The sequence below is a fragment of the Musca autumnalis genome, unplaced genomic scaffold (genome assembly GCF_047663935.1).
Source record: "Musca autumnalis isolate F117 unplaced genomic scaffold, ASM4766393v1 scaffold_3, whole genome shotgun sequence".
Lineage (NCBI taxonomy): Eukaryota > Metazoa > Arthropoda > Insecta > Diptera > Muscidae > Musca > Musca autumnalis.
This window is the reverse complement of record NW_027411866.1, coordinates 258,267,833-258,286,467: the sequence shown is the minus strand read 5'-3', so window position 1 is coordinate 258,286,467 and position 18,635 is coordinate 258,267,833. Positions and strand designations below refer to the sequence as shown.

The 18,635-nt window shown below is 36.2% G+C and overlaps 2 protein-coding genes across 6 annotated transcripts; one reads left to right on the top strand and one right to left on the bottom strand.

Moving 5' to 3' along the window:
* Positions 1 to 225: 225 nt before the first annotated feature.
* On the top strand, positions 226 to 2,913 carry LOC141397424 (uncharacterized). 5 transcript variants are annotated; one of them, XM_073973576.1, is made up of 6 exons: positions 226 to 310; positions 559 to 739; positions 787 to 1,278; positions 1,344 to 1,678; positions 1,901 to 2,043; positions 2,696 to 2,913. In XM_073973576.1, the coding sequence occupies exons 2-6, from the start codon at positions 598 to 600 to the stop codon at positions 2,835 to 2,837; spliced, it is 1,254 nt and encodes a 417-aa protein (XP_073829677.1). In that variant the 5' UTR covers positions 226 to 310; positions 559 to 597; the 3' UTR covers positions 2,838 to 2,913. The 5 variants fall into 5 exon arrangements, with proteins under 5 accessions (XP_073829677.1, XP_073829680.1, XP_073829678.1 ...); XM_073973579.1 differs by having other exon boundaries at positions 242 to 310; positions 572 to 739; XM_073973577.1 differs by having other exon boundaries at positions 278 to 484.
* Positions 2,914 to 4,440: 1,527 nt separating this feature from the next.
* On the bottom strand, positions 4,441 to 6,532 carry LOC141397423 (uncharacterized). The gene is made up of 5 exons (XM_073973574.1): positions 5,894 to 6,532; positions 5,370 to 5,828; positions 4,965 to 5,308; positions 4,764 to 4,906; positions 4,441 to 4,705 (listed from the first exon to the last, which is right to left on the bottom strand). The coding sequence occupies exons 1-5, from the start codon at positions 6,027 to 6,029 to the stop codon at positions 4,567 to 4,569; spliced, it is 1,221 nt and encodes a 406-aa protein (XP_073829675.1). The 5' UTR covers positions 6,030 to 6,532; the 3' UTR covers positions 4,441 to 4,566.
* Positions 6,533 to 18,635: the final 12,103 nt, after the last annotated feature.

Sequence of the window (18,635 nt, the reverse complement as noted above, 5' to 3'; positions counted from 1 at the left end):
ATATCTCTGTCGGCAAAGCCGACTGATACTTTTTTACTTGTTTTCTCAAACTTGCACTGTACACAAAAATAAATAAGGTGTTACTTGACATCATACTAAACGTCAAATTGTTCACAATAATACATTACTGTGAATTGCTTGTTTACATTTTGTATGTGATTTTATTCACAATAAAGCATTTTGACAACTACATAATATGATGATCAGCTGTTTTTGGCGTTGTACCTTTATTATCGTGACATGGTCCGGAATTGATCTTTACAGCCCTATTTCTAACAGGCCTTTTTGTTTTGATTCCCTTCGTTCATGTGTAAGTGGATACAAAAAACAAAATAAACAAAATAAACGTATGATTTTGACCTCGATAATTATCCTGCCTTAGTTAATTTCTCAAAGAGAATCAATTTTAACCTGTGAATTTTGAACAAGGACAACCTCTTTAAAGTTATAAGGTTTGCGTAACTTTAAAACATAGTATGCTGTGGTAATGCCGTGACCACGAACACAACTTTTAAGCAAAAAAGACCATATGATTGTTGATTTTTATGTTTGTTGTAGTTTACATTTCCAGCCCCATTTTATATACTGTCCTGAAGAATGATGGAAGAAGAACCAATCTGCAGGGTTTGCATGCAGAGTCATTTGCTCTTGGACTGGAATAATAGGTTGTTCCCCTTCAATGACTGTAAGATATCCTACAAGGATTGCTATTACAAGTACACTCAGATCGAAGAAATGGGTATGTTCAATAAGAGGAAATAAACAATCTTTGAATATCCTTATTAGTTTCAGACCCACAATACCTGTGTGAGTATTGCTCCACAGATTTGAAGAAGGTTCATCTTTTCATTGAAAAAGCTATTGCGTCAAATAAAAGTTTCCTACAATCGATACAAAATACGGAATGTTGTGAAGTTGCTGGAGATGACTGCGAATTGGAAGCAACAGAAAGTGATTTTTTGCATGAGGAAGAACATAACAAGCACGAGGAAGACGATGACTCAAAAGTTGAATATACAGAAGAGTATCAAGTAAATGCAAACTCAGCAGAATTTGATTTGATAGAAGTCGGAGATGATATCATTGAAGAAACCCAGGATGCGGAATTTGGTTATGAAGTGGTAATGGAAAAAGACGAAATCAAAGTAGAAGAAGAGGAAGTTAAAGATCCTATTCATGTCGTTGAAACCAAGATGAATAATGATGCTAATGAAAGCGAAGACAAAGTTTGTAAACCCAAAAAAAGAGCTGCACAGCCTGCTATGTGTTCTTACTGCTGTAAAATTGTTTACTTTTTAGCTAAAAGAGTACCACATATTAATTTTCGCCTTTTTATTTGTTAGCGAAAATAATCCATGATGTTTATTATTTGAAAGTACACGAACAAACACACAAAGAGTACCGAGAGCGCGTGGTGGAGTGTCCGAAATGTGGATTTAAAACATTTAGCAAAAATACACTACGTATGCACATGGAATGTCACGATGAAAATCGTGAAAAGAAATACAAATGTGAGTTTTGTGACAAGGCATTTTTCCATCGCGGTTCCTGTAACGTTCATCGCCGGATACATTTGGGACAGAGTGTTAAATGTAGTATTTGTGCGAAGGAATTTCCACGGCAAATCGATGTTGATCTTCATATGAAATCACATTCGAATTCCCCACTATATATGAAGGTATGATGTGAATTATTAGGTGTGTTCGTTTACTCAATAATTTGTACAAATTTGTACAAGTCTAGTAACTTCTTGTAAACGACCAAGGTATTTTGCATTGCACTGTAGAGTAAACGAAGAACATCCAGTAACAATTCGTACAAATTTTGAGTAAACGAACACACATATTGTTGACAAGGATTTAATTATTGATTTGTTACATTCATGGTTACATTCATTTAGCATCGAAGTAGACATCTGGTCCACTGTAAATATTGCAATAAAAATATTAATGGCAGAAAATTTTATGAACATCGAGCTAAGCATCTGAATCAGCCGCTCATACGATGTACCCTCTGTGAAAAAGATTTCTTTAGTCGGCAGACGTAAGTACCTACTATTGATATTCTGCCTTATTAGGGTTGGCGTAGTCGTATCCAAAATTGCAATTTGACGGGCCGAAACGACGGATTGGTGTTATGAACGAATTAGTACTTAAAAGCAAAAATATTAAATTTGAAAGAATTTTTTGGTAACAAAAATTAATAGAAGTATTAGGAGATCATGTTTAATTTTTTAATCCAAGAGAAAAACCAACCCTACAGTTTTTACAATCAAATTGTTTGGCGTAAGACGTAGGGTTATTTTTGAACAAGAACTAAGAAATTGGCATTGCTCTAACATATTTTAAATAGAAAGTTTGTCATCTGATAAAAACACGAAATTTGCCATACGAAAATGAATAAAAGTAGTGAACTTTTTATTTATTTTATTTTTTTCCAATATATTTCATTAATCATTGCCAAAAAATTCTTTTGAAATTGGTCACGACTCTTTTCTCGTATTTCAACGCCATACATACGTGATACCGTTTTGTCGTATCAAAAATAAATGTTATTTATAACCCAAGAAATCCGTCCTGGGAATGATGAATGTGTTTCTTTCGATATTTTATGGATGTAAGATGCTGAACGCATACGACTACGCCAACCGTAATAATGCTGATTTTTTTGTATCATATCACGTCTGATATTCTAGTTGTACCAGCCACATGACTAGAGTACATAAACGAACTAAAGGCAATTATGATGACATAGCCATGTATTATGAAAAGTTCCGTATGCGTTTGTCACATAAAGTGCTGCTGCAACAGGAGGAGGTGATACCAAAGACTGCGTAAAAAATGTAGAATATTTTAGTTTAAATTAGCATAACAAATAAATGAGTAATCCAAAAATTAAAAAAAAAAAAAAAAATCGTTTCAATTTCCAAACCAATTATAACCAGAGGGTAATCCTCAAAGCTTTAAAAATTATATCAAGCGCCACATCGAGGATATCCTAATCTCAAAAGGAAGACTATTCTTTTATTGTGTAAATGCCATGACCATTGTCACAGTTGATTCGTTCATCTTTTAATACCCACATTTATTAACATTTTTTTCGTAGCCGCCTTTGAAGACACCAATTTGCATCTTGTGGATCCTCTTTATAGTATTTTATAACAAAAATTTCCTTGGGTCCTTCCAGGCTGAAACATCCATTTGTAATTCTAACTGATATTTAATACACAGATTTATTGTCATCTCTTGGGCCTATGTGAGTGCTTCCCTAAAACACATGTTGTTGATTGGCATTTCTTGATTGACCCTTCGAGTGCTCCCAGAACACTTACCAGCTACATAGTTTCAAATTACCTTATTGAATTTCGCTTGATGCAATTCTCAGTTTGTACCTAGTGATAGAAAGTTTCCATTAACCGTATCTCTCAATTCAGCAAACAAAATTGCCTAGTATACATTGAGATCTCGTAATAATCACCTAACATTTGAGTTTATTCATATTTCTTTTATACTCCAGCTGACATCTATTGGGTCTTTCTTTCCTAGAGCCTTTTTAAAGTCACATTTGTAGTGGCATCAAATCTCGGCTCTCTTAAAGTACTTTTTTAACATCCCTTTGCATCACTAATGGGCCGATTCCGTACAGCGAGGCGAGTCGTGTCGCGTTGTCAAATGCAATTTTTCGATTCCGTATGGCAATATCGCCTGACATCGTCAAATTTTGTCGCCGAAATGTTCATTTTCCGGCGACAACAAATTAGCTGTCGCCGTACATTTTTACTAACGAATAAAAATAACTTGTTATCGACGATTATTTTCTATCGCTGTACGTAGTACATTTTTTAAATTTTGTCACAGAGACGATAGACGACGCGACATGACTCGCCTCGCTGTACGGAATCGGCCCATAAATAAATTTTAAAACCTTTGGCCACCCGTCGTCGATTCTGTCTTGAACCCCACCGTTTATTGACGTCTTTTAGGACATCCGTATTTTATGTTGGACATTTGCTGACCTCCTTTACATCATTAGACAGTGTTTTTAAATCCTGTGTCTATTAACGTCATTTGACTTCGCTTTAAAGTCATTTAATTCCTTCTAGCCACCCTTAAACCCCAACTTTGTTAACATCTCCTTCATCATCATAATAGTATAAAATGTGAGGTTTAGGGGTCGATTATAGATACCAACACAACTCCACTTGAGTTGCCCACAGCAAATTTAGTAATAGAATTTTCTATTTCCGCATAACAATTTATACTTTTTTATATTTAAATTAATAGCTGAATGTTCAAAACAATGATATTGATTGAATTTGACAAAAATTTCCGTCTTTTTGCTCATTTTAATCGCATGATTTTCTCTTCTGGCAACGCAACTGGAGTTGGGTTGCTATCCATAATCGACCCCTTATTGTCATTACTTGGACCGTCCTTGTAGTATTTTGTAATTAAAGTATTTTAAAATGCAAGTTTATTGACATCTTTTTGACACTTCTAACAGTTTAATCTTAAGTATTTGACTATATGGTAATTAATTTATTTACAAACAACACCATCATTTTGTTCACTTCTTTGGTACTACATCTTCTTGTTGCTCCATTAAGACGTGTGACAGACGCGGCCTATACTTTTCATAGTATATTGTTATGTCGTCATAGTTGTCATATGATTTCTTATGGACTTTTTTCATATGGCGGCTACAACTGCAAAAAAGAAAAAAATCAAAATCCTTATATGCAGCCAAAAATTAACACTACTTACGAGACACGACTAAAGAAGTCCTTTTTACAAAGTGTACAATGCATTAAAGGTTCATTTAAATGCTGGGCTCGATGGGCATTGAATTTGGCGCTACATATATCTTTATTGCACTCCTTACAGTGGACAACATATTTAAATTTGGGCTGAAATCAAAAGAATGCTTTGACTTTAGATTAAAAAAAGTTTTTTTTTTTTGCCTACCTTTGGTTTGGCGGCATGTAAAGGTGTATTTGAGTGACTCTGAACATGTCGATCTAAATCAACTTGTCTGTAGTACTCTTTTGAGCATATGGGACACTTCACCATTTGACCCAAATGAATTCGACGATGAACATTGCAAGCACCGCGATGAAAGAAAGCCTTATCACAAAATTCACATTTGAATTTCTTTTCCCGATTTTTATCGTGTATTTTCTTATGCGCATTTAATTCCTTCTTACTGTAAGCTTTAAATCCACATTCCGAGCAAGTTGCCTCTCTTTCTCGGTGTTCTTTATGGATTTGTTCATGTCTCCTCAAGTACCATGTATTATGGAGTATTTTTGCTATAAAAAGGAAAATAATTTCTTTACTTTGAGAGAAGAAAGGTCAGTCCGCTAAACTTACAGCAATATGAACACATAACAGGATTCTTAGATCTGGATTTGCCTTTGCTGTCCTTCGCTTCTTCTGCTGTTTCTGCTATATCATCGGGTTGGGTATATTCTGTTCCAATTTCATCATCGACATTGCTTTCCAAGTCATATTCATTGTCAAAAGGATCATCATCATCTGCTGAATTTTCAAATTTAATTGTTTTGCTATCTTCAATTGGAAGTTTTTCTACTTTTTCTTCCACCAAATCCACATCTGTTACATCTGTTGGTGGCAATTCTTCAAGACACGATTCCACCATAAAAACACATTCAATTTGCTGCTCATCTTCCACTTTCACTTCTGTGTCGGAGTATGCCTTTTGTAATTTTTGTTGCAAAATGTTCTGTGTCTCAATGGCCTTTACTACGAATAGATGGAACTTTTTTAAATCTGCTGAACACAGTTCACAAAGAAATTGTGGCAATAAATCTGAAACAGATAGTGTTTTTTAAAGCGATTTCGGCTGTGAATCCTCGACATCAACAATTACTTACCATCCATTTCCTCCAGTCCCAGTTGGGTGTATTTGTAAAAGCAGTCTCTATAAGAAATTGTATCCCAAAGTGAAACATTCCAGTCCAAAAGTACACCCTCTTGCATGCATACTCGGCAAATGTGATCTGGCTCCATTATTTGGAAATACTACGTTGAAACATGTAATAGCCAACTCTCTCCAGTCTCTGACTCAAGGAATGAATATAAGGAATACAAGGAATACAACAAACGAATGAAACGAATGAGATGCTTAGAATAAGAAAATCAAAATAAAAAAGAGTAGGGTTCTCTAAATTAAAACATGAAAAATTTGATGTCATCAGCTGTTTTACATCATTGGTGCTCGCGCGTTTACGCTACCGTAACCCTGCGTTTACAAATGACAGGACAGTTGACTTCATGTATTGATTGTCAAAATCCCATAACTTGCCTGTGTGACGTAGGCGTCCAGACAACTGCGGAAACAGTTGTAAAATTATGAATGAAAATCACCGATTTCTTTTTGTTTTCCGTTCACATATTTTGTTTTGTACATATTCTTTTGTTTTCAGCACATTTGAATTATCATCTCACTTCTTTTTCACAAAAATGTCAAAAATTTGTCAACCCGGCTGTCTGTGAAAAACTGATGGACAGCTGAGAGACAAACGACAAATGTATGCATGTGTTAGTAAATCAGAGTTGTATTTGAAGACAAACTGTCTGGTGTAAACGCCTAGTAAATACCAGATACTCTTTACCATGGTAGATTCTTTATTGTATTCCCACAGCGAATCTCCCGCTAGAGCATTATTAAATATTTCTAAATACCTTGACAATGTGAAACAATTTTATGACACATGGGGCATAAAAATTAATGCTGCAAAGTGCGAAGCCATTTGCATCAGAAATGCTTCGGGTAAATGTAAAAGATTTGTTGTTCCGGAAAGCAAATCTTTACAGCTGTTTTTAAATGGGGTTGAAATACCATTTAAAGATAAGGTCACATATCTTGGTATCGAATTTAATAAACTTTTTAAATTTAATGGGCATGCCAGAAAAGCACGAAATAAAGCTCAAGGCGTTTTTGTATCATTTTTAAAAATTCTCTATAATAAAAATCTACCTGTCCGCACAAAATTGATGCTATATAAGACTTGTATTCGGCCTGTTATTTTGTACGGGGTTCCTATTTGGTTCAATATATCTCCGTCGGTTATGAAAGAACTTGAAATCTTAGAGAGGAAAATTTTGAGACTCTGTATCGGTAAAAATTTTAAGTGCGTCAATAAAAGATATTCTAATAACTACATTTATACAAATTGTAAGATTAAGCGGCTTTCTAGGTACGTCTGTGATATGTTGGAAAAGTTCAACCAGAGATTGGCACTTCATGAAAACATGTCTGAAGTTGTGAATAGTCAAGTAAACATTAGCTGGTCAAATGTTTATTATTTATCCCCTTTGGGACTTTCATTGGAACACAACGATGGTATTTCTGGGTTTTACGAAAAGGCCCTTGCCGGAACCCACCGAGGGTAGTTACATGTTTACCTTCTTTTGTCTGTTTTTGTTTTTTTTTTAGTTCTTATCTATTATTTCCCCATTAGTTTTAAGTACACAACCCCTAAAATTAAGAAACCTTTTAATCAGCCCTGGAGCAAGGGCGTATATACCTTTATAAACACTATCTATGTATATAAGCGACAATCTATGTATAAGCCTGATGCTGTAAACACCATTTAATCATTGCGATAATACATTATAGTCGTAAGTGTTCATTATTATGTAAAAAAAAAATCACCTTATTGTTATCCTTTAGTCTCAATAAATTAAAAATTAAAATTACCATGGTAGAATAAAGTAAAGGTAGGCCACAGCTAACAGCTGCTTACAATTTTTTTCTTTTTATGGCCTAATCTGTCAAATGCAGGGTTGACATTGTGTACTGTTTTTGATATTATGCAATCATAAAGGTAGATGTATCGCTGAATTGTTCCAACAAAAAACATCTGCTGTAACACTATATATTAAAATTGAAAACAAGGACAAAAAAATATGTATTCGCGTAGCAAAATAAAATTGTTGATTTTTTAGCAAAACTTACGAATGAACAATTTATCAAATATTGATATTAATTTAAATTTGTACCAAAAGTATGGGAATGTAAAAATTACAATTTTTGTAAAAAATCAGCTGACATTTATCTGCAAATCGGATAACAGCAATCACGATGTCAGATTAGCCAAACTTGTCAAGTAGAAAATAAGTGAATGACATTTTTTCACTGTCATAAGTTTGGGAAGAACTTTTGCTATTTTTGGAACACTTTTCTAACAAGAATATTCTGGAGCCTAGCTAAAGAAATGTTTTTACACTATATGACACTTTAAACATATAAAAAGTGAAGATTTAAGTTCCATATGTTTTTGAAATACGGGATAGCTATGCAGGTACATCTACCATTATTATACCATACCATTTGACGTTTTAAGCCATGGCTGCAGGGTGGCATTTCTCATACCTGGCCTACCTCTACTTTATTGTACCATGCTCTTTACCCTGCGTTTACACATGACAGGACAGTTGAGTACATGTATTGATTGTCAAAAACCCAAAATTTGCCTGTGTGACGTATGCGTCCAGACAACTGCAAAAACAGTTGTAAAATTACGAATGAAAATCGATGATTTCTTTTTGTTTTCCGTTCACATATTTTGTTTTTGTTCATGTTATGTTGTTTTCAACACATTTCAATTATTATCTCACTTATTTTTACAAAAATGTCAAAAGTTTGTTAACCCGACTGTCTATGAAAAAATGATGGTGTAAACGCCTAGTAAAGCATAGTACACACTGACCAACAAAGGCATAGTACACACTTACCAACGAGGTATATTTCGATAATATCAAAGTCTATCTGAATAATTATTTTCCTAATCTCTAAACATGGTACATGATACTAGTGTCAAAGTCCAACATTTTGTATTCTTATTTCTTTTTCCTAGGTATATTAGGGATGTGTATTTTTTGAGAGCAAAATATCATTCAGAATCATGGCTGTCAGATTTGACGATTTATCGTCATTTTGACGATTTTTTGGTCAAAAAACTATATATGACGATTTGACGATTTTTGCTCAAAAAATGACGATTTTTGGTTATTTTGCTAATTAAGTCGTAATTAATTTTGTAAAACACGATTTTTTAGAAACTGCTAAAATATTCTTAGTTGATTTTAATTCGTAGACAATAATTAAATATATTTATGTATGTGTATACAAAAGGGAATTGTTAACATAAAACAAAACAGGATTCAAGTAAAACAAGCAAAATATACAATTGCTAGGCTTCAGAGCCTGCAAAAATCTATTATTTTTGAACTTAATATGAAGGAAAATTGTTAAAAATTTCAATAATAGTAGACTCTTGCAGTTAGCTGAAAGTATTAAAATTGAAATAAATTTGATTGTGAAAGCAATTTTTTTCGAAATCTTTAAAGATTCAAAATTTCGTGAACTAAGATTTTTGGATATAACGGAAATGTTTGAAAATAATGAAACGGATTTATTTCGCTTTTGTAATGCAATTTTCAGTTTGAAACGTGGTAATGTCTCATATGCACTTCCTATAAGAACAAAATTTGTAAAGAAACCAACCCAAAAATACCCCTTAAAACCCTTTAAGAAATTAGTGGTTATTTTTTACCACTAAAATACGTAGTAACGCATGGCATAATAAGAAGGTAATCTCATTTGAAAAAACCGTCCTTGAGCTGCCAAATACAACCATGCATACGAAACAATATGAAAGTTGTTGTTATTGTATATCAATGACAACAATAACAGAATATTAAGTCTGTCTGGTTACTTCCCCAGCAAGAATTGTCCAGCAAGAACTTTCTCAGAGAGTAAGGGGTTTTTATTCTCTTTTGCTAGAAAATTTTAAAAAGTAAACAGACACCTTCCCTGCAAAAACCAGCAAGCAATCAGCTGACTTGCCAAAACAGAACAATTTGTCCGCCAACAAAGGAAGCAAACACGTTGTATTTTATTAAAAATAAAAAAGAAAATGAAACAAAAAAGTATTTTTCCACTTTACAAATTTGTTCAGCATAAAACAATACAATTAGACTATGTTATTTCCACAATAAAATTGTTTTTAATGTTCACAAACATAAATCAACAACAAATTAAAAACAGATGATTGATTGTTTTCAGGAAGAAGAAGAGCTTGCAAGTGCTTGCTAGAAGAAATTTGTCCAGCAAGAATTTGCAAGCTCTCAGTGAAAGAACTGTCAAAACGTCTCTCTCGAATCGCTCTCTTTTGCTGGTTTTTTGTGTTAACCATGCATGGTGTTAACAGACGACTTCCAGCAACAATTGGTACAAATTGTTACAAATTTTAGGGTAACCAGACACAGCTATTGTTTGTTTACGTTTCATTTACGTATATTTTTTGGAACAAATATTAAATATTTTTTATATTTCAGGAGAATATGTGAAAGTTTTCGTTTTTGGTGGTCTTTTGGTTCATGGAGGACGTTCCTGCGGCTAGAGAGTAACATATTTTCGTAATTTTGGTTTTCAAAATATGTAAATGGACATGTGAAAATTCGTCCCTACGACACCAAAGGAAATCGTGAAATATACCATAAAAGGAACGTTATATTGTTACTGAGTCCAGCCAACGCAAGAAGAAGAAGAATGTACAAATCAAAGAAAGATAATTCGCTTTCCACCAGTGTTCAAGATTCCTATTCGCCCCGACATCGATATCCAACAATATTGTACAATTGGTGCGAAAACATACACATAATCATTTGAGGAATATGAAAATATCCACCGCTAGGGGATGGAAGATACCAAGGAACGGTCCTGACCGGTTTTAACATGGCAAAGCCCAGGATTTATCTTGGTCCCTCTTTCATCCCAAGTGGACACTGACCTCCCGTGGTGTCACCTGGGGAACTGCCTTTAACACCCGTTAAAGGTAGTGAGCTAACATGTGCCGCGCGTTCACCCATAAGAACGTTAAAAACTTGGGTTTGGGCGTCGGGTTAGTAACCCTCCCCTAGAAAAAACAGCCTACTATGAAAAAACGAAAGAAAAGAAAAACAAACCCCTCTAAAGTTGACGAACCCCGCAAACGTTTTAAGGACCATGATCTGCGAATCTGCACCTGGAATGTTCGCACTCTTTATAGAGAAGGTGCAGTCTTCGCATTGGCAGACGTACTTGAAAAGTACAAGACCGATATTACTGCCATACAGGAAATACGATGGATTGGGAAAGGCGTCACAACAACACCTAAAGGTGACGCACTGTATTATAGCTGCCATGACGTAAAGCATGAGTTTGGTTGTGGATTCGTAGTTAGTCGGAGACTAAAACATCTTGTATCCAGCTTCACTCCAGTGAATGAAAGACTTGCTGCAATTCGAATAAAAGCTAAATTCTTCAACATCAGCTTTATTTGCGCTCATGCTCCCACTGAAGAAAAGGATGAACAGACCAAAGATATATTTTACGAGCGCTTAGAAGAAACATATGACCGTTGCCCTGCCCATGACATTAAAATCATTCTAGGCGATTTTAATGCCAAAATTGGAAAGGAGAATATCTTTGGCCCAACAGTCGGGAAATTCAGTCTCCACAGTGAAACATCTGACAATGGTATGAGACTGATAGACTTTGCAGCTGCAAAAAACATGGTAGTTAGCAGTACCAGATTTAATCATCTCGATATTCATAAGGGCACCTGGCTGTCTCCAGATCAGAAAACAAGAAACCAAATTGATCATGTTGTGATAGATGGAAGACATTCATCGAGCGTGTTGGATGTACGATCGTTCCGAGGCGCAAACATTGATTCGGACCACTACCTTGTTGCAGCAAAGGTACGCACCCGCTTAAACGTAGCAAACAAAGTACGAACAGACACAACACGAAAGTTAGACATCGGTAAGCTGCAATCACAACAGATAGCCACAGCATATTCCACTCAACTAGCCCAATTGCTTAATCAAAGCCCTCCTCATCCCGATAACATATCAGCGCAATGGCAAAGCATTGCCCACTCCATGCAAACAGCCGCAAAATCCATACTTGGATACCAGAGACCTCCACCAAGGAATCCATGGTATGATGAGGAGTGTCGTGCTGCCACCGAAGAGAAAAATGCGGCATATAAGGCTACTTTACAATCCGTAGCAACGCGTAGCGCACGAGAGAGATACAGGGAGAAAAGGAGAGAGGAGAAACGTCTTTTCCGCAGGAAAAAGAGAGAGATGGAAAAGCGGGAGTGTGAAAAAATCGAGATGTACAGGAGCCAGAATGAAGTCCGAAAATTCTACCAAAGAGTCAAGCATCAAACTGATGGCTTTGGTACAGGCACATCCTCCTGTAGAGACCAGCAAGGTAATTTGGTAACTGATACAGATAGTGTACTCAGGATATGGAAAGAACATTTTTCAAATCTGTTGGTATCCAATAGCAGCGAAGACGACGAAGATACCACAGTCCCAATCCCAGAAGATGGTATTGAATGTATACCGCCCAGCCAAGATGAGGTAAAGACAGCAATAAATCGGCTGAAGAATAATAAGGCAGCAGGGGCCGATGGCTTACCAGCCGAGCTGTTCAAAACCGGAGGCGACACGCTGATAAGGTGTATTCATCAGCTAGTTAGCACCATCTGGCAGGAAGAACGAGTACCCGACGATTGGAACCTGAGTATCCTGTGCCCCGTCCACAAGAAGGGAGATAAGACTGTATGCTCTAACTATAGGGGCATAAGTCTACTCCCTATTGCCTACAAGATCGTGTCAGGGATATTGTGCGAACGACTAAAGCCAATGGTCAACGAGATTATTGGACCATACCAATGCGGCTTTAGACCTGGCAAGTCCACCATTGACCAGATATTTACCCTGCGGCAAATCCTGGAGAAGACCCAAGAGATGCAGATCGACACCTACCACCTTTTTGTCGATTATAAAGCAGCCTTCGACAGTCCGCTGCGCTCAAAGGTATTCCAAGCCATGTCTGAATTTGGTATTCCCGCAAAGCTCATCCGGCTTTGTAAAATGACTTTAACTGACACGAGGTCCTCAGTTAAAATAGGAAAGAACCTCTCCGAAGAGTTTGGTACCAAAAGAGGTTTCAGACAAGGAGACAGCCTTTCGTGTGACCTCTTCAACATCCTGCTAGAAAAGGTTATACGAGAGGCAAACGTCAAAAGAAGTGGCACAATCTACACCAATAGTCACATGTTACTTGCTTATGCTGATGATATAGACATCATGGGTCGATCAGTAAAAGAAGTAACTGATACCTTTATAAAAGTCGAAGGAGAATCTGCTAAAGTGGGTCTGGCGGTAAACGGTGAGAAGACCAAGTTAATGGTGTCGACGCGCAATGCGTCCATTGAGCTCGGACCGACTGTGGAAGTTGGTTCCTATAATATTGAGGTAGTAAAAGACTTCGTCTACCTCGGCACCTCCGTCAACACAACAAACGACATCAGTTGTGAAATAAAAAGAAGAATTGTATTGGCCAACAGATGCTACTTTGGATTAAGTAAGCAGTTTAAAAACAAAGCCACATCTCGTCAAACAAAAATAACGCTCTACAAAACACTGATACTACCCGTGCTGATGTATGGCTCCGAAGCCTGGGTACTTGCGCAAGCAGACATGGCAGTGCTTGGTGTGTTTGAGAGAAAAATTCTTCGAAAGATCTACGGACCAATCTGCGTTGACGGTGAATATCGACGTCGCATGAACCACGAGCTGTATCTGCTATACAACGACATCAATATTGTTAAACGTATCGAGATGCAGCGATTGCGTTGGCTAGGCCATATCAAAAGAATGAGCGATGATGAACCCACTAAAAAGGCGTATGAATACATGCCACATGGCGGTGCACGCAGAATTGGCAGGCCAAGGAATAGATGGCGCAAACAAGTGGATGATGAGATGACAAGGCGCGGTATTCCAGAGAGCAAAGCAACAAATAGGGAGGAATGGAGATCTCTTCTTAGTTCGGCCTATAGAAAAAATGTTCTGTAATGGGCCAGCTAAGTAAGTAAGTAAGTAAATCCACGCCCACGTTGAAATGAAGTCCCAGTGAACATGGTGTTCTGATTCCACACCAAAACAATGGGTGAAAGTTGGAATAAAGGGCTAAGTTCAACGTTTTCATTCAGCTCGGATCGGAACCAATTTTTTTCTCAGGTAGGTCTCGTCACCCTGATAAATATATATGTATATAGACAAAAATGTATGATTTTAAATGAAATTTTGTTCCCGTTCCCTAGATTTGCAGCTGTCCATGGGTAAAAGCCTTAAATCCCAGGCCGAAGGCCGGCTATATGGAAAAAAATTTTGTGATTTTAAAGACAATTTTGTTCCCGTTCCCTAGATTTGCACCTGTCCATAGAAAAAGTCTGAAATCCACGGCAGAATAATAAAATGTATATTTCTTAAGCTTTTCAATAGTATCCATTACCCGTTCAAAAATGCGAAGTTACATACAAAGGAATTTTCGGAACTTCAGAGGCCCATATCTCGGGAAGTATGGACTTCCGCAATAAATTTTACATATATTTGTGATCAGGGTGACGATCACATCAGTGAAAAAAATTTGATCCCGATCAGAGCTTAATGACTCCATGAACATCAGGAGAGATCTTAATGATTCATAAATTTATGAGAATATTGTATTCTTTTAAAGCTACAAGATGTTGGACATTTTTATAATATAAATTTATAATATATATATATATATATATATATATATATATATATATATATATATATATATATATATTATAAATTTATATTATAAAAATGTCCAACATATGTTGTGCATCTCTTTACAACATACATACATACATATATCGTCACCATAAATGCCCGAAGACATAACCGACACGAACGTAAACAGATACATAAAGCTAAAATCGATGCTCTGGCAAAATTTCAAGCTTCTACGTTCAAAATCAAGAAATGGCATTCCGGAAAATGGGATAATATTGCAGATTTTGTTGTAATGGAGGATCTCAAAACTAAGCAATTCAGCGGTTTTGGTTTCACTATTAATTCCCCTTCGTATATGATCGACAACATCCCATATACTCGCCTTCATAAGATTAATATTCCGTAAAACAGTTTTTAATGTTATAACGTTTTTTGCTTCCCCTGTAAAATTTAGGTTCTTCGGGCATTTATTGTGACGATATTATCTAGTAAACCAACATATAAGTATGTATTCTTTTTACAAAAATAAAACATCTAAAACTTCAAACTTATTTACATATACATATGCACATTTTATGGTGGTACTAAACATGAGGTTCACGTTACACTTTATTGACGTTGCAAAATCTATCCATTATGCGTTTCAAATGCACAACATGGACGTTATGTCCCGGTCAAAATTTCATGAAATTATGCGTCCCTAGTTCGAGGAACTCGATTTCAGCGATTTCATGATAGCGACGCATAATTTCATGAAATCACTCTAGTGTGGACCTGGATGCTTAAGAGATTTACAAAGCAACTGATGTATCGGAAGTCATCCATAGAATTCCGCTGTTTTATACCCTCAGCCATTAGACCAGGGTATATACACTTTCATACGGGCAAAATGTGCCTAATCGAAATAATGATTTTAGACCCCAAGTATGTTTGGACGAAATTCGTTTCAGACAATTTGGAGTCGATTTAGCAATGTCCGTCTGTCTGTAGCGCACGCTAACTCTCGAACTAATCAACCGGTTTGGTCCAAAAAACGCTATATCTCTTGAACGGAGCAAACAATTTGGTCTAAATTATGGATAATATTCTGTTTAAATTGAGTTAGCTTCTAAAATGGCCCATATTGGTCTTCTTCTTAGGGTAACTACCCCACAAAAGTTCTACTTTTTTTGTTGAAGTGCAGTTCATGATCTGTTTGAAGATCCTTTGGATATTTATACCGATGCTAAACCTTGTAGCCCTGTTTACAACGACATTATGTTTTTCGTGTTTATGCCCATGCTTTCTGACATAGTTTTCCAAAAGCTATAATTTATACGGTTACCAACTGAAACGACTGGTAGGCGCGATGGACTATGTCGATTCATTGCTTCTAATACCTCCTCCGCAATACTTTTGTTTTAAACCTAATCCACATTTTCGTCGGTAAGTTTAAATGTTCAAAAAAGGGCACACAATTTGACTTTATTACTTGTTATTAAAAGCTCTTCCCTAAGAGGCCATCTAGTTCTTCTGTGGATGAACAAATAAAAGGAGAGGTTGACCTAAATGTGCTAAAAACAGATCCCTAATTTAAAAAATGAACGGGAAGTGTTGTTTAATGACTACGCGCTATTAAATTTTCGAAACTCCATTGTCCATCTTGGAGTCATTTCTTTCGATAGACATTGTACCAATTTTATTTGGTCACCGTAGGATTTTTTTTACTTTTTGATCATTATCTCAAGAAGCAAGGACTTGCCCATGATTGAAAGAAATATTACGAAATATTACCAGCCATATCGACCAATATGTCTTTAGCATGGGCTTGACCACGAAATACATATCACTGTAAGCAGGGTCACAAGGAATAAGTTTGGTATACATTTTAAAACTATCCTGCACTTAAGCATAAATTTTATGTGGAGGTACTCGAAGGATTGGAACCATATAGTACATATCTGACCTATGCCCGGAAGAAATGTTATGAGCAACAATTTTTGGACCAAATCAGTTGATTTGTTCGAGAGTTATCGTGCGCACCATTTTAGCGAAAATGTTTTAGCTTTTGTAGGGGTGGTACCGAAAGAAGTGGATGATGATATGGCCCATTCTCGGAATTGATCAATGTTTGGACATAATCGGCTGATCCGTTCAAGATTTATCCCCCAGCCAGACGGACGTACAAGGCTAAATCGACTACCAGTTGTCTGAAATGTTAAATGTAAAAATTTGAAATTAAATTGGTTTGGAATTTAAAATGTAAATAAACCTGACATGTATATTTTAACATATACATACAGACAAAGTCTGTCAAAATCATTTTGTCAATGAAGGGACGGAAAGCGAATACAACTCTGTGAGCTATGAGCGTGAGGTTACCTTGTATCATTGTATCATGGTAGTAACGACTACTTTTTTAACTACTTATTTCAATGGTCAAATAATAACTACTTATTTGGCGCGACAGTTCCTTTTAAAATAAAGGGTTAGTAAGGGGTATTTTTGCTGGGAGGTAATGATAGGTATTACCTCATTCGTCAGCAAATGTTGAATGTGTTCTCAGCCAAGTAAATCTTAATAAAATAAAATATGAAAATTCTCTTCATAACTTAACTTTTGTCGATTTTATAAAATAGATTTAAAAAAAATCGTCATTTTGACGATTTTCCATAAAATTAATCTGGCAGCCCTGTTCAGAATAAAAACGCGAAGTTGGCGCCCAAGACGTACTACACAATAATATACCTTAGGCCGTCATCAGACCATCTGCTTTTTCAGATGTATGACATCAGCTGTTCTGTATATTAGTATACCCAAAGTGACAACATACATGTCAAAAACCAGATGGTCTGAGGGTCGCCTTATATCGATCTTCACATTGCAATCTTGCATAGTCCCAATTTAGGCGAGTTTACTTGCGGCAATTGTCAATTTGTAGGTGAGAGAGGGGGCTGAGAGGCAAAGGGTTACCATATGTCTCACCTCTCTCTCCATCAAACTGACAATTGCAGCAAGTAAACTCGCCTAATGTAAATTGGGACATATAATGAAGATATTTGTGTCAGTTTTTGTTATATGCGCAACATAAGAGAATATATTTTTGCAGAACAGCGCTTCTCTCTGTCAATTGTCTGACCATATATCAATCCAAAGGTAGCATACATATATTGGCCGACATTGCTCTGGACTAAATTTACGTCGATGTTTATATATGATACATTAATCAACCTAGTGTCAATTAAAGATAATGTTTGCAATATGTTATTCCGTTCAGAACAGACGATACGTAAATTATTTTGATGCGAATCCTTTTTTTCGCGATGTAGAGAAGGTGGCACAAAATGTGTATTATTTTGTAAAATTTAAAATAATTAAAGTCCTAATAAACATAAGTTGTTTGATTTCAAAAACAAAAGTTTGAAGCAGATTTTCATTAAATTTTTAGCGACCCCAAAGATTTTTGTAACAAATATCCTTCCTGCCTGCAATTATCCATTTAGAGGAATGGGTTGGAAACATTAAAATTGGACATAAATCGAATTTTCATTCATGATTTTATGTCCACGAAATTCCACGTAGGACTGTCTGTCAGCCATATAGTTAACCAGCCATCTCTTGAGATAGTTTGGGAATGATGTTTCCATCACGTCTCTCAAGAGAGTAGCATGGTTAACTGTGTCGAAGGCTGTACACAGGTCCAGAACAATGGTGGACAAATTGCGAGAGACTCATGTATTTTTTACACTTTTGTGTATGAGGCCGAGCATTTCTGCCCAACAGTGGTCCAGAGCCACGAGTATTGTTCGTTTATGAGGTCTCTTGCTGTTCAGTCCTTCAGTTATCCTTGCCGTGACTTCACTGAGAGCTGTTGTTGTACTTCTTCCAGATCTGAAATCGTGCTGGTGATCAGCGCGGTGGAAGTGTTCAGTGAAGAACGGTAGGATAATGGACTCAAGTGTCTTCACAACAAGATATAGAAGTGTGATGGGGCAGTAAGAGTTTCCCATGTGAGCCGGT